This window comes from Podarcis gaigeae, assembly GCF_964106915.1.
Source record: "Podarcis gaigeae genome assembly, chromosome: 8".
Classification (NCBI taxonomy): Eukaryota; Metazoa; Chordata; class Lepidosauria; order Squamata; family Lacertidae; genus Podarcis; species Podarcis gaigeae.
In genome coordinates, this window is record NC_139684.1 from 43,468,564 (window position 1) to 43,480,740 (window position 12,177).

The window sequence follows — 12,177 nt, forward strand, 5'->3', positions numbered from 1 at the left end:
AAGAAAAAGAAAGGAAAGACTTATGAAGAAGTCTGAAAACAAGACCGACCTATACCCTGGGTGAGATTGGATGGGTTAAGTGTCTCTGGTACTATTTGTCTTCACTATTGACAGACACTGTCACACAACCCACCACACGATGCCTGTCTCTGAATGGCGGAGCTAGAATGCAAGTTAAGTGTATTAATAGAGAAAACAGCTAGCATCCCAGCAAATATCATAAAAGCAATCCAATTTACTTTAAAAGTTCAAGGCAGATTCAAAGTAGGTTGGTTACTTACATTAAACCCCAAACAATTTTAAATTCCCCATTACATTCACATGCCAAAACAAGTATTATTTAACACAATTAAAAACAGGATTCAGTCTGCTTTGACAGACGGGAAATCCATAATTTGACACTCATATTTACAGATGCACAAGTGGTTATTTCTTACCTGGAACTTTTGTTGGGTGATTCATGTTCACCAATTCAGACTAGGTGGTCTGCCACTCAAGAGCGACAATCAGTTGCAATCAACCAGCAAGCATGAATTCAGAGCCCTCATACCTATTTATCCCTGCCCAGTATTCCTCTCCAGACACAAGGAAATGCTGCATTGTCTTGATCAATAAACTTAACATTTCTCCAGAAAGGAAATGACTGTCCTTTCTGGTCCAATCTTTACAATATGCGATAATTAGTTTGGTAAATTTTTCACACTAGTCATCATTCTACGAAGCTGGTAAGAGACACGTGATACTCTCACAAGTGTTCTTACCATAGGTAAAGGTAAAGGTACCTCTGCCCGTACAGGCCAGTCTTTACAGACTCTAGGGTTGTGCGCTCATCTCACTCTATAGGCCGGGAGCCAGCGCTGTCCGCAGACACTTCTGGGTCACGTGGCCAGCATGACAAGCTGCATCTGGCGAGCCAGCACAGCACACGGAACGTCATTTACTTTCCCGCTAGTAAGCGGTCCCTATTTATCTACTTGCACCCGGGGATGCTTTCTAACTGCTAGGTTGGCAGGCGCTGGGACCGAGCGACGGGAGCGCACCCTGCCACGGGGATTCGAACCACCGACCTTTCGATCAGCAAGTCCTAGGCGCTGAGGCTTTTACCCACAGCGCCACCCACGTCTCTGTTCTTACCATAAGCATAAGCAAAACCCTGCAACTACTGCTCAGTGGAAACATAGACTGACAGCTAACAAACTCACCCCAAATCTATCCTATTAAAACAAATGTGTTTTGTTCAAGAGCAGATATAACTGATCAGTCAATAAAAAACCACAGTAAAGCATGAGACTCTTGATCTCAGGGTCATGGGTTTGAGCCCCACATTAGGCAAAAGATTCCTGCATTGCAGCAGGCTGGACTAGATGACCCTTGCGGTCCCTTCCAACTCTACAATTCTGAGATTCTATGAGAAGAGAAAAGAGTTTTAACAGGATAAAAAGAGGTAGGCACTGGCAAACCACCTATTTACTTTTACTGGATTTAGTGCAAAGAAGAAAGCAGGTATAATGTATGTAGCAAGGGTCCTTGTGCAGTGTATTGTGAAGAACATGACTAAGCTTAAATTGCATAGCAATTCAGGCAGATGAGGAAACCATCCTTAAAGCAGCCACCGAAGTCTCATAAAGCTAACTGGACAATGAACTCTGCTATGCCTCTCTGGAGCCATATGTGTGCCAGTGTGTGTCTAAAACTATTGATGCTGTATTGTTAGATCACGCAGCACAATGTCAAACAAAATAACCTGTCTTTAGAAGACAGATAAGAATCCCTTCTAGTCCCCTCTTTGCCAAATACACACACAACATAAATCACTATTTTAAAAAAATATGATTTATCTCCTCCTCTTTCCACTGATCTGTAGAATCTTGCCAGTTTTTAAACTATGTGAATTTGAAACTTTGTCAGAACTATATTGTACTCTGAGGTATAATGCACATTATCATGCAAATTAAGCCTCATGTCACATTAACCATGTCAAAAGAGAAAGTATAAAGAGAAGCTACAGAAGACAAATGAACCCTTTGCTATTACGGACAAATATAGTCAAAATGACCTAAGATGTGTTTTTATACTCAAGTTTCTGAGCAACTACTTGCTCCTAATATGACAGAAGCTAATATTTCTAGTTTAAAAGTGCATTCCTTGCGAAAATTAAAAAATAAAATTTTACCGACTTAGGGTAAAAGTAAACTAAAGGAGCACTTATTGTTGCATTATTTTTTTTTACCTTCAAGCAAATCAAAATGATTAAAAACAAGGCACTTGACCTTTCTCCACCTTGTGAAAGTCATGGCCCCTCATTCAAGAGAGATTTGCATGGTGTTTTTAAGATAGAGGTAGGCAAACTAAGACCCAAGGGCCAGATCTGGCCCAATCGCCTTCAAAATCCAGCCCGTGGACGGTCCAGGAATCAGTGTGTTTTTACATGAATAGAACGTGTCCTTTTATTTAAAATGCATCTCTAGGTTATTTGTGGGGCATAGGAATTCATTCATATATTTTTTTCAAAATATAGTCTGGCCCCCCACAAGGGCTGAGGGACAGTGGACTGGCCCCCTGCTGAAAAAGTTTGCTTACCCCTGTTTTAAGACATTTGTTGTGATGCTATAAAGTTTAATATCAAACTGTGAAAGGGAGGTTGGCAGATATGTGTTGGGAGTGAAAAAGCAACCGATTTGAGACAGGTCATTTCTCAGACCCATTCTTGAAGCACTGCTTCTTCCTACTTAGCAAACACAGCATTTCACATTAAATGCTAGTATCCTGCTAAGAAACACCTGTCTGCACCTTCTGGCAAGAGACACCTAGAAATAAACTGGCTGCACAGAAAGGATAAGCTCTCTCTCCCTCTCTCTCCACACACACAGAGGTGTTATCAAGACGTATCTGCCTTCAAGAGATAGACAACTCTTCCCAGCTTAACTATGTATAGTTCATCATGAAAGTTCAGAAATAAGCTGAGAACTATGTTAAAATTAAGAATTCATAGCTGGTTAATTTACAAAGAAACCACCTCATGTTTGGATTGATGAATATGAAACACACCTTTTATGTTAAAATAATCAAATGTGCTCTTAAAAGACCAATTACCAAGACTCAGTTTTAAAATGGTTTAGACTGATTTGAAAATTGGAAGCCAAACAGTAATAGCAGAACTAGCAGTCTGTTCTTGCAGGCCCTCATACCTGAAATCAGCCAATCCTGTTCCTCCAGAAATCTGAAGTTAACTGCAGAAAATCTTTATGTAACCTGCTTATGTGTCCCAGAACCTCAGATCAAAGCACTGAAAGAAAAACCTGGGGCAATCTGATTTGCAGCCAGATACTGTGTCACCCTGTGGCTAGGGAAGCAGAGAACAAATGAAGTAAAGTCTTAAATGAGGAAAATATTTTTTACCAGCTCTCTTCTCTTAATCTAGTCATTGGCACCAGTAATGGCAACTGTGTCAGCAAGCTTAAATAAAGGAGAGGGAGCTCTACATGTAGCCAAAACACAGAATATTTGCTTGGGTCTTCATGAAGAAACTGCAACCAGCTTTAAAAAGAGTTGCTTTTGGATTCTTACTAATTATAAAAAAGCAGAAAACTGTCCCTTCAGGATAAATAAGATTAGATACAACAGATTTGCACAAAACAATAAGGAGTTTTGTTTTTTGGACATAAAAGGAATGGGCTCCTGCAGTTCTAGATTGTCCAAGGTCACCTTCCCCTCCCAGCCACTTGACAATGTGGCTGATTGGAAGCTATCCTTGTCTGCCTGATGAAAGGACTAGAATGAGTGAAAGTGATGCTTTGTCCCATTTTATAAGTGATTTCAATCTCATAAAACCCTCCACAATCCCACAGCCATAACTCCCATCTTCCCAAAGTCCCTAGCTAGATTGCGCTTTGAAAATTGGGATGGTTCAGTCGGTAGAGCACGAGACTCCTAATCTTAGGGTTGTGGGTTCAAGCTCCACGTTGGGCAAAAGATTCCTGCACTGCAGGAGGTTGGACTAGGTGACCCTTGTGGTCCCTTCCAACTCTACAATTCTATGATTATTTCTACAGAAGAGAAGGCCAGACACAACAGTTCTGTACAGAGAGCACAATACCCTGAATGTTAATGTGGTGGCTGATTTATGTCCCCCTCTTCATCTACAAGTAACATCTTAAAGAACTCTGGCATGGTTCAGGGTCAAGCAGAATGACCTCTGCATCCAGTTTTGGGGAAGCTTAGTACACCCAGCTGTAAAAGCCAAGTCAACCTGCATCTTCAAAGAAGGAGTGTGTGGCCCACACTCTGAAATGGGAAGAACTCCTGGGAAGAATTAGCCCCTCCATGATAAATGCTTTCTAGAATTCCAGAATTTCCCAATGCTAGGTCTTCCTAAAACTCAACTACTACCCAATGACTACAATATATTCTTTTTGTGCCTTTTGCCTTGCCTGTAGAAAAGGAGCAGAGTCACATGAATGCTCTGGCCCAAAGTTTCAGCTGGGACTTCAGCTTATCCATGTCGGAGGAGAAGGATCCTCTTTGGGTCTATGGTATTGAGTCAATCCCAAATGGCAGATACATGCTGCTGAGAAAGAAGAGATACACTATCATACCAGCAGGGTCTGTGGGCTTTAAGCTGGGTGCCCTATTCAACAAGATTTCTTGTAAGCGTTCATGTATTTGCTGAAGGTTTTACTCCTCTAAGGGCTTTCTCCTCAGTTTCTCCAATATCCCGAAGTAGCAGAACTCTCACTTCCAAGATTCCAGACATGCTTGATTAATATTGCTCCTACCTGCACACAAGGTAGTTTCCTTCAATATATTTTTAATGATTGGGGGTGGCAGAACTGCAAACCCACCATGCAGACCTTCCAAGTGTCCCTATTTTCCAGGGACATCCCTGATTTAAAGAAGCTGTCCCAGTTTCTGATTTGATCCCAGAATGTCCCACTTTTCCTTAGGACACCCCTATTTTCATTGGAGAAATGTTGTAGGGTATGGAGTTGCTTGACTCCTGAGCCATCTGAAGGCAATCCTGTACAGGGAAGATTTTTTAAAATGTTTTATGTTTTATTATATATATATATATTGAAAGCTGCCTGGAGTGGCTGGGGCAACCCAGTAAGATGTGTGGGGTATAAATAGTAAAATTATCATTATGGAATGGAGCATTCCTATTCTCACTGGAGAAATGTTAAGAGGGTATGCGCCATGTGAATTAAAAAGAAATCTTGGCAAACTTCATATTGTTATCACGGCTGTTTTGTCTCTGTCTCTCTTCAGTATCCATGTCTGCTTATCTTGACTGATTCTCTTCCCAGCATGTTAAGGCTGCAATTTCTGAGTTAGCCTTTACAGCAATTTGATTGTCCTCTCTATAAATTATCTGGATTTGGAGCCTATTGTATCTACATTCAGCACTGCTGCAATATAAATAACTGTTTTTTAAATTTTGGTCTATGTTCACTCACTTAAAACTTTAAAACTACAAATCTAGGGGCAGTCTCTATGATGAAAACTTAAGTGTGAACCACCCCTTCGGAACAAACTGTAGGATGCTGACCACAGTAATTGTAATTATTCGGATTTAAGTTTTTAAGTTTTTTAAGTCAGAGAAACATTTAATACTATTAGCAAAGAGATAGAAAGAATATTGAAAAAGTATTCTTATTCAATTAATATGGTCCCCTATATAAATACCATATTGTGGAATATGCTAGTTTTCTTTAGTTTTTGTTAATATGAACTCCCATAGGTTCAGTTTTTGAAAGGAAGTGGATTGACTGTCAGACAACTAATGCCTAGAAGTAACAGACACATAGTTCTTCTCATCAACTATATCAGATGCTTGAAAATGATCTCAAAATATGAAAATCAACAGTAAAGTATTTCTGTGGATTTAAAGTGCTAGCAGTTTTCAAAACATTTTGCAACTGTTGTTCTCTTTTGACTGAATTAGCTTCTGAAGTGCAGAATGAAGCTACACTGGAAGATTTGTTAACTAAAGTAGTCTTGGATCTAATTACCAATCTCCCCAATACACAATTAAATCCACAGATTTCATTAGGGAAAGTATTGAAATATATCAGCATTGAGCAGTGCTGTAAAGTTTTACCCTAGACTTAAGCCTTGTACTACCAAACCAAGAGGCTCATTTTCAGTGTTGAACATACTAGAGAAGGCACTCCTATCTAAACTGAATAATGCACTGAACACATTGCTTAGTCCAGCTATGCTCTGATAAAAAATAGCCTTATGGAGAAGGCTAGACTAGGACAGACACATGATGTTCTATTACAAATATTACATGGTCAGTCAAGCAATCTCGGCCCATGAGAGGAAAACCCTGGAGCACATCCATTAGTGAGGGTATTATAAAGTTGGAGGCATTCCAGATGAACAAGAATTTGAATGCCAACTGCCAATTCAGGTTTGCCCCTTCATAACAAAAACAGTCGTCATTCCCCTAAACAGAATAAAATGATCCAGCAAAAGGACTTTTATTTTAAAAGAACAAACTGTATAAGGCTGAGTAGGTGATAACTTAAGTTTAAAAAATATTTTGGTAACTGGATTCAAACATACCTACATTTAGCAGGTATCAACTATCCCTTCACACATCATCTAAACACTTTCAGGACCAAACATAAAGTCATGTAGCTGAATCATTCATGGTTTCATCAAGCCATGTGGTGGTGGGGAAATGAAAGTAGAAGCCACAAACCCAGAACACTGCTGCAGATTTCATTTCTGTCCTGGTTTGCAAGGCAGCATTCTCTGGCCCATTCAAACACTCCCATTTAGTTCTAAACTGGCAACTACTACATCAAAATATAATATATCTGAGGCGTCCAAGACCACCATAGGGGCAAAAGAGGAAATGTGCAATAAAATTTCCCCTACTTCTAAGTCTGTTAGTCTTGTGGTTTTTTTTTTTAAGACTGCAAACTTTTCCAGCACTGCTCATGCTGACAACAATATTAATATGCATTAGGTCCTTAATTTTACTCAAGTGGAGTACTTACCAGCAGCAACTACACCCGGAGGGGGCGAACCTGCCTCACCACCACTTGTTTGACTCATGGATGCTACAGAGAGTTCTCTGGAAGGTGGTAACTGCAGCTCCTTTGGGAGAAGGTCATAGACAGATTCTAAAAAGAAAGAAAAAATATGTCTTAAGAAAACAAACAAATGTCCCTATATTTTGCTACCAAAATACCAGGAATGCTAAAAATGATGTTGGTATGCCTCAAATCTATGATAGAAAGAAAAGGTTGTATTACCTCAGTACCAGAGATAAGAGTCCAAAAGCACTGAAAGAGTCTAGCAATTACACAGGATATCAGTAAAAGACTAAATCAAATCTTTGGCATTTGTAAGAAATTCCATTGATACTAACTTTCCATCACAGTTATGGCAATGTATGCCAACCAATTGCATTCACCAAATTTTACATGGTTTTTAAGGCTTTAGACAAACATCTGAAGAGCACCAACTGTACCCTGCCAAATCACAAACCAGCTTTTGGTGTGTACATGAACACTATCACACATCTCCCTTTGCATCCCTGCTCCAAACTATATAAAATTTCTGAGACACTAAAGACTAATATTGGGTAGTGCAAGAGTAATGGAACAAAACCTATATGGAAAGTATTACAAAGATTGTCTAGGAAGGAAATATAAGCAGGACACAAGCTCCTTGCTGGTTCCTGTTCAGATTTTTCCAGTAAGAAGCACAATGAGTTTCATTTCTACGGAATGGTTAGAATTTGACCCTTAACAATCAACTCAACTCTTATAACTGACTCAATTTTCCTTTTTACTATGTTCTGTTTCATATAAATCCATGTTTTTTTCATAAAAGCAGTCTTCAATATTCATGCCAAACAGTAACATTTACTTTAACAGAGATAATATATGTTTCTGATCCAGACAATCCACTTTTCTGATTCAGATAATGCACTGTAACATTTTTTTTATTACATAGATCACTAAGTTCTGGCAATTTTCATTCATTTTGCTCAACTATACATTATAAACTATAACCAAAAAAACAGATACCCAAAGACGTCCATTTATCATCTGTTACATGATTTTGTATTATTGTACAAATGGCAAGTTTTTAGCCTCCAACAACCCTGGATAATAATGCTCCTAAACACCAACCACAAGGAGAGGAGATTTGCATGAGACCAAGAGAAGGGTATTCCATGCTGCCTGCCTCCCAAATCAAGATACCAATGAAGTTCTCCTGAGCTGCGTTCACAGAGTAACTTCACAGAATTGTAAAATCCAACCTCAAAAGGAGAAAGAACGCTACAAACCCCTGAACACATTCCTGGCTTGGATTAAAATTTGGAATGAATCATCAATTTAGTTTTCATTAACTTCTCCAAGGAGTCTCATCTAGCATTAATAATATCTTTCCATACAAGGACAGGCCCTTTATTCAGGTTTTAAAATCCAGGAGGGAAGCAATGGAATGCAGCCCACACAAGGCAACAATGGGCAACAGATCCAGCTGTAGCCTTTGAACTGCAGTTGGCACTATGACTAGTAGTACAGAGTGAGAAGATACTCTGCTAACCCTAACTCTTGAGACATGCAAACAAGGTGAAATGTTACTCCTTGCAGGGGAATGAATGTGAGCATTATCTCCTTGCCAAAGCCCCCTAGAATATTCTCAAATCTGCCCTTGTGTAGGCACAGAAATCTTCCCCATTAAAATGTGTGTGACTTAGAGAAAATAACTCCACTTAGATCTCTTTTTAAACAGTGATAGAACAACCTTTTTAAAACTAATCCACCTTTCAACTTGGGCCCCCCAAATTTCCTTGTAAGAAAAAAACTTACTTTGGATAGCTTACTTTAATACGTTTGTTGTTACAAGTTAACACTTTGCTTGCAGAAGGCAAAGATAGGGTTCCAAGCAGACTTTACAATTCAAAGTAGCTCAAGCACGCAAACAAGGAAAATGGCCAGGCACTGTTGGAAAGAAGGCCTGCCTTAAAGGGCATAGCAATACAATTGTGGCTACTTTGCCCAGACTTACATACCAACCACAGCTTACACCCGGTGTCCAAATGTTCTTGTCAGCACAGAGAAGAAACCTGGTGCAGCTGGGAAGGAGGGCTGTGAGCAGAGGAAGAAAGGGGGTAGATCAGTGCAGAGCCTGGGGGGGGGGGTAGTCAGGTTTTTTGCCTCAGGTGAAGTTTCCAGAGGGGCATCATTGAGGCTCCCAGCCTGTGTGTGTTTGTATGGGGAGTTGCCAAACTGGGTCTTCGACCCAAGGGAAGTAAAGCCTACGTTCACCCCTGGATCAGTGGCAGTGCTTTTATCCCTAATTAAAAGCCACTACAGCTCATCTAGGGAAGTAGTCTCAATGAGAGCTTACTTTTAGTGATTGTACAGGCAATACGGAGCATTCAACACCCACTTTATATATACATGCAATTATATATAACTGCAGATTACCCTTTAGAAAAAAATCTCTACCTTATTTGGGTCACTGAAGGCAGTATCAAACAAAGTAGTTCCATTAGCACAATGACATCTGGTTGCTCAACAGAACTTCCCATTAATCTCCTCAAATCTCCCTCCTCCCAGAACCGATTTAGGTGCATGGAAAGGAGAGGGGAGTTCTTTGGCACAGCCAGAAGATATTGTCTTAATTAATTGCAGAGTTTTGAGAAATTAAAAGATAAAGTGCGAGACTGGCTTCATTATTATCAAATAAGGGAGGTTTACAATTTGGACAGAAAAATTGGCTTCCAGGTGGAAAAATCAAAATTGGAAACAGAACTGTTAGATCCCAAAACTAAGATATTATCAAGAATGTATAACTTGCTGTTGAAATGGAATACTCAGGATGAAACGGTTAAATCTGCTATGATTAAATGGGCACAAGATGTTGGACATAATATAATGTTTGCTGACTGGGAACAGTTGTGGACCACAGGTATGAATTTTACGGCATGTAATGCCTTAAGAGAGAATATTATGAAAATGATTTACAGGTGGTACATGACACCAGTCAAGCTTGCATTTGCCCGATAATAAGTGCTGGAAATGTAAAGAGAATGAAGGTACATTCTTTCACCTTTGGTGGACGTGCCCAAGGATTAAGGCTTTCTGGGAGATGATCTATAATGAAATGAAAAAGTTATTTAAATATACCTTCCTGAAGAAACCAGAGGCCTTTCTCCTGGGCATGGTCGGCCAATTGGTGCCAAAGAAGGATAGAACTTTCTTTATGTACGCTACAACAGCAGCAAGAATACTCATCACAAAGTATTGGAAGACACAAGATCTACCCACCCTGGAAGAATGGCAGATGAAAGTGATAGACTATATGGAACTGGCGGAAATGACTGGCAGAATCCGAGACCAGGGAGAAGAGTCGGTGGAAGACTGGAAGAAATTCAAAGACTATTTGCAGAAACATTGTAAAATTAATGAATGTTAAAATGATGTCGGATTGAAATGAAGCGGCCTTAGCAACAAGGTTAAAAAGAATATGTAAAAATGGATTGATAACGGATGAAAATATAAAGTTATAATATGTTAAGAGATAGAAATTAAGATAAAAACAAAGAGGGTAAGGATTTGCTGAATTAACCATGTGAACTGGAATACAAAAAAGGGAGGCGTGAGGAGGTCAGGGAAATAAGTAAATGAAATTTAAGATATGAAAAGATTGATTTGTTTTTAATTGTTTTCTATTTATTTTTTCTGTATTTTGCATTTTTTCTATTTTTTGTACTCTTCTTTTTTTCGTTTTTATTCTGTAACTTTTTTCTCTTTGTAAAACCTTAATAAATATCTTTTTTTAAAAAAAATTCGTCAGATACTGCCTTAATTTATTTAGTTTATGTAGAGCATTATATGCACAACTCACCCAAATGATTCCATTGAAGAAAAAACTATAAATATGATGTATTTATATTGTAGCACACCAAAAAATACAATAAAACCAGGCAGTAGTTATGATGTTAGTGTACCTCCATAGCGAAGGCATTCCAGTAACAGGGGTAAAACTCAGCAGTTTGACAGAGCTAAGGGCACCCAACACTCTGACAAATAAAGCATCTGGTATGACACAGATCCCTATCATGGAGGTCTCATTTCTACTGCAGTTTCTGAACAGGGTAAGAAACAGAAGGAGCCTCTTGCAAAAGCAGGATGAGAAGCTGTTTCTTATATTTCCTGAACTCCACACAAATTAGGTATGACCATGCCTTTGTCCCATGCCCTCAGCACATACTGGAGTACTCAAGGGAGGGGTGTAGAAGAAGCTACAAATGATGGCTGGCTCCTTAGCCAAGTCATGATTTGTGGATCCCTTGTGGACAATAATTACCTAATTCCAAGATTAATGTTAAGAAAGTACTTCGTGCCACAAGGTGTATGTCAACAGCCAATAGTTCAGGTGTTTAGTTCTAAATAAATATTTTATTGCCAATTTTAATGTTTGTTGTTGTTGTTGTTGTTTGTAAATCACTTAGAGGTTCTATTTACAATCAAGCAGTATAGAAATTTTGTTAAATAAATAAATATATAAAATTGGCAGAATCGTCACATCTTTTTGCCCAGGAATCTTCGCTGATTTTTGCTTCGGAATGCTGACGGCAATTGTTTTGGAACATTTATTCTGCCAACAGTTTCTGCCCTGCAAAGATACAACATTCTTGTCCACTTCAAGCTTGGGTCTCAACATGACTGGCAACTGCACTGGAAAACATACCAGTTGCATGCCTGATGCGCATTAGCTTTCTAAAAGATTATGACAGCCAAGAATAACTGCCAGCATTCTACACATAATCATTCTAGCATCTTACTACTGTACTGCTTGCTGAAATAAGCACATCAGCTTCTAGGTATAGGACCTTGTTCTAAGAAGAGAGAATATCAGAACTTCCAACTATCAAGCAACACCACTGAATCTGAATTGATTGTCACCTTAGCTAGCATACTTTCCAAATGGGCTTTGTTATCCACCTTTGTTATATCTGAAACTAGAGGAGCATTTTCCCCTCCTTAAATCATATTTTTCACATCATATATATCTTCAATTGCTGAAAGGGTTTAGAAGGATTCCATCCCTTTAAGTAAAAGCCAAATATCTACCATCTGGTCAACATAATCTGTACACATCTCTTTTTCTGAGAACAGTAGAGCAAGTCAGATAGCCATC

At 39.1% G+C, this 12,177-nt stretch overlaps 1 protein-coding gene across 9 annotated transcripts in view; it reads right to left on the reverse strand.

Moving 5' to 3' along the window:
* The window catches only part of NFAT5 (nuclear factor of activated T cells 5), a 66,181-nt gene that overhangs the window by 31,669 nt on the left and 22,335 nt on the right, over positions 1-12,177 (reverse strand). For 4 of the 9 annotated variants that reach the window (XM_083752087.1, XM_083752091.1, XM_083752093.1 and 1 more), the window contains exons 1-2: positions 7,008-7,134; positions 50-162 (exon numbers count right to left, since the gene is read on the reverse strand). Coding sequence is in view for 2 of the 9 variants with exons in the window: in XM_083752086.1 (XP_083608212.1) it covers positions 7,008-7,133 (126 nt within the window). In the remaining 7 variants the exon portion in view is untranslated. Of the gene's footprint in view, positions 1-49; positions 163-7,007; positions 7,135-12,177 lie in introns of those variants that run through there. The other 5 variants (XM_083752086.1, XM_083752088.1, XM_083752094.1 and 2 more) reach the window with 2 other exon arrangements.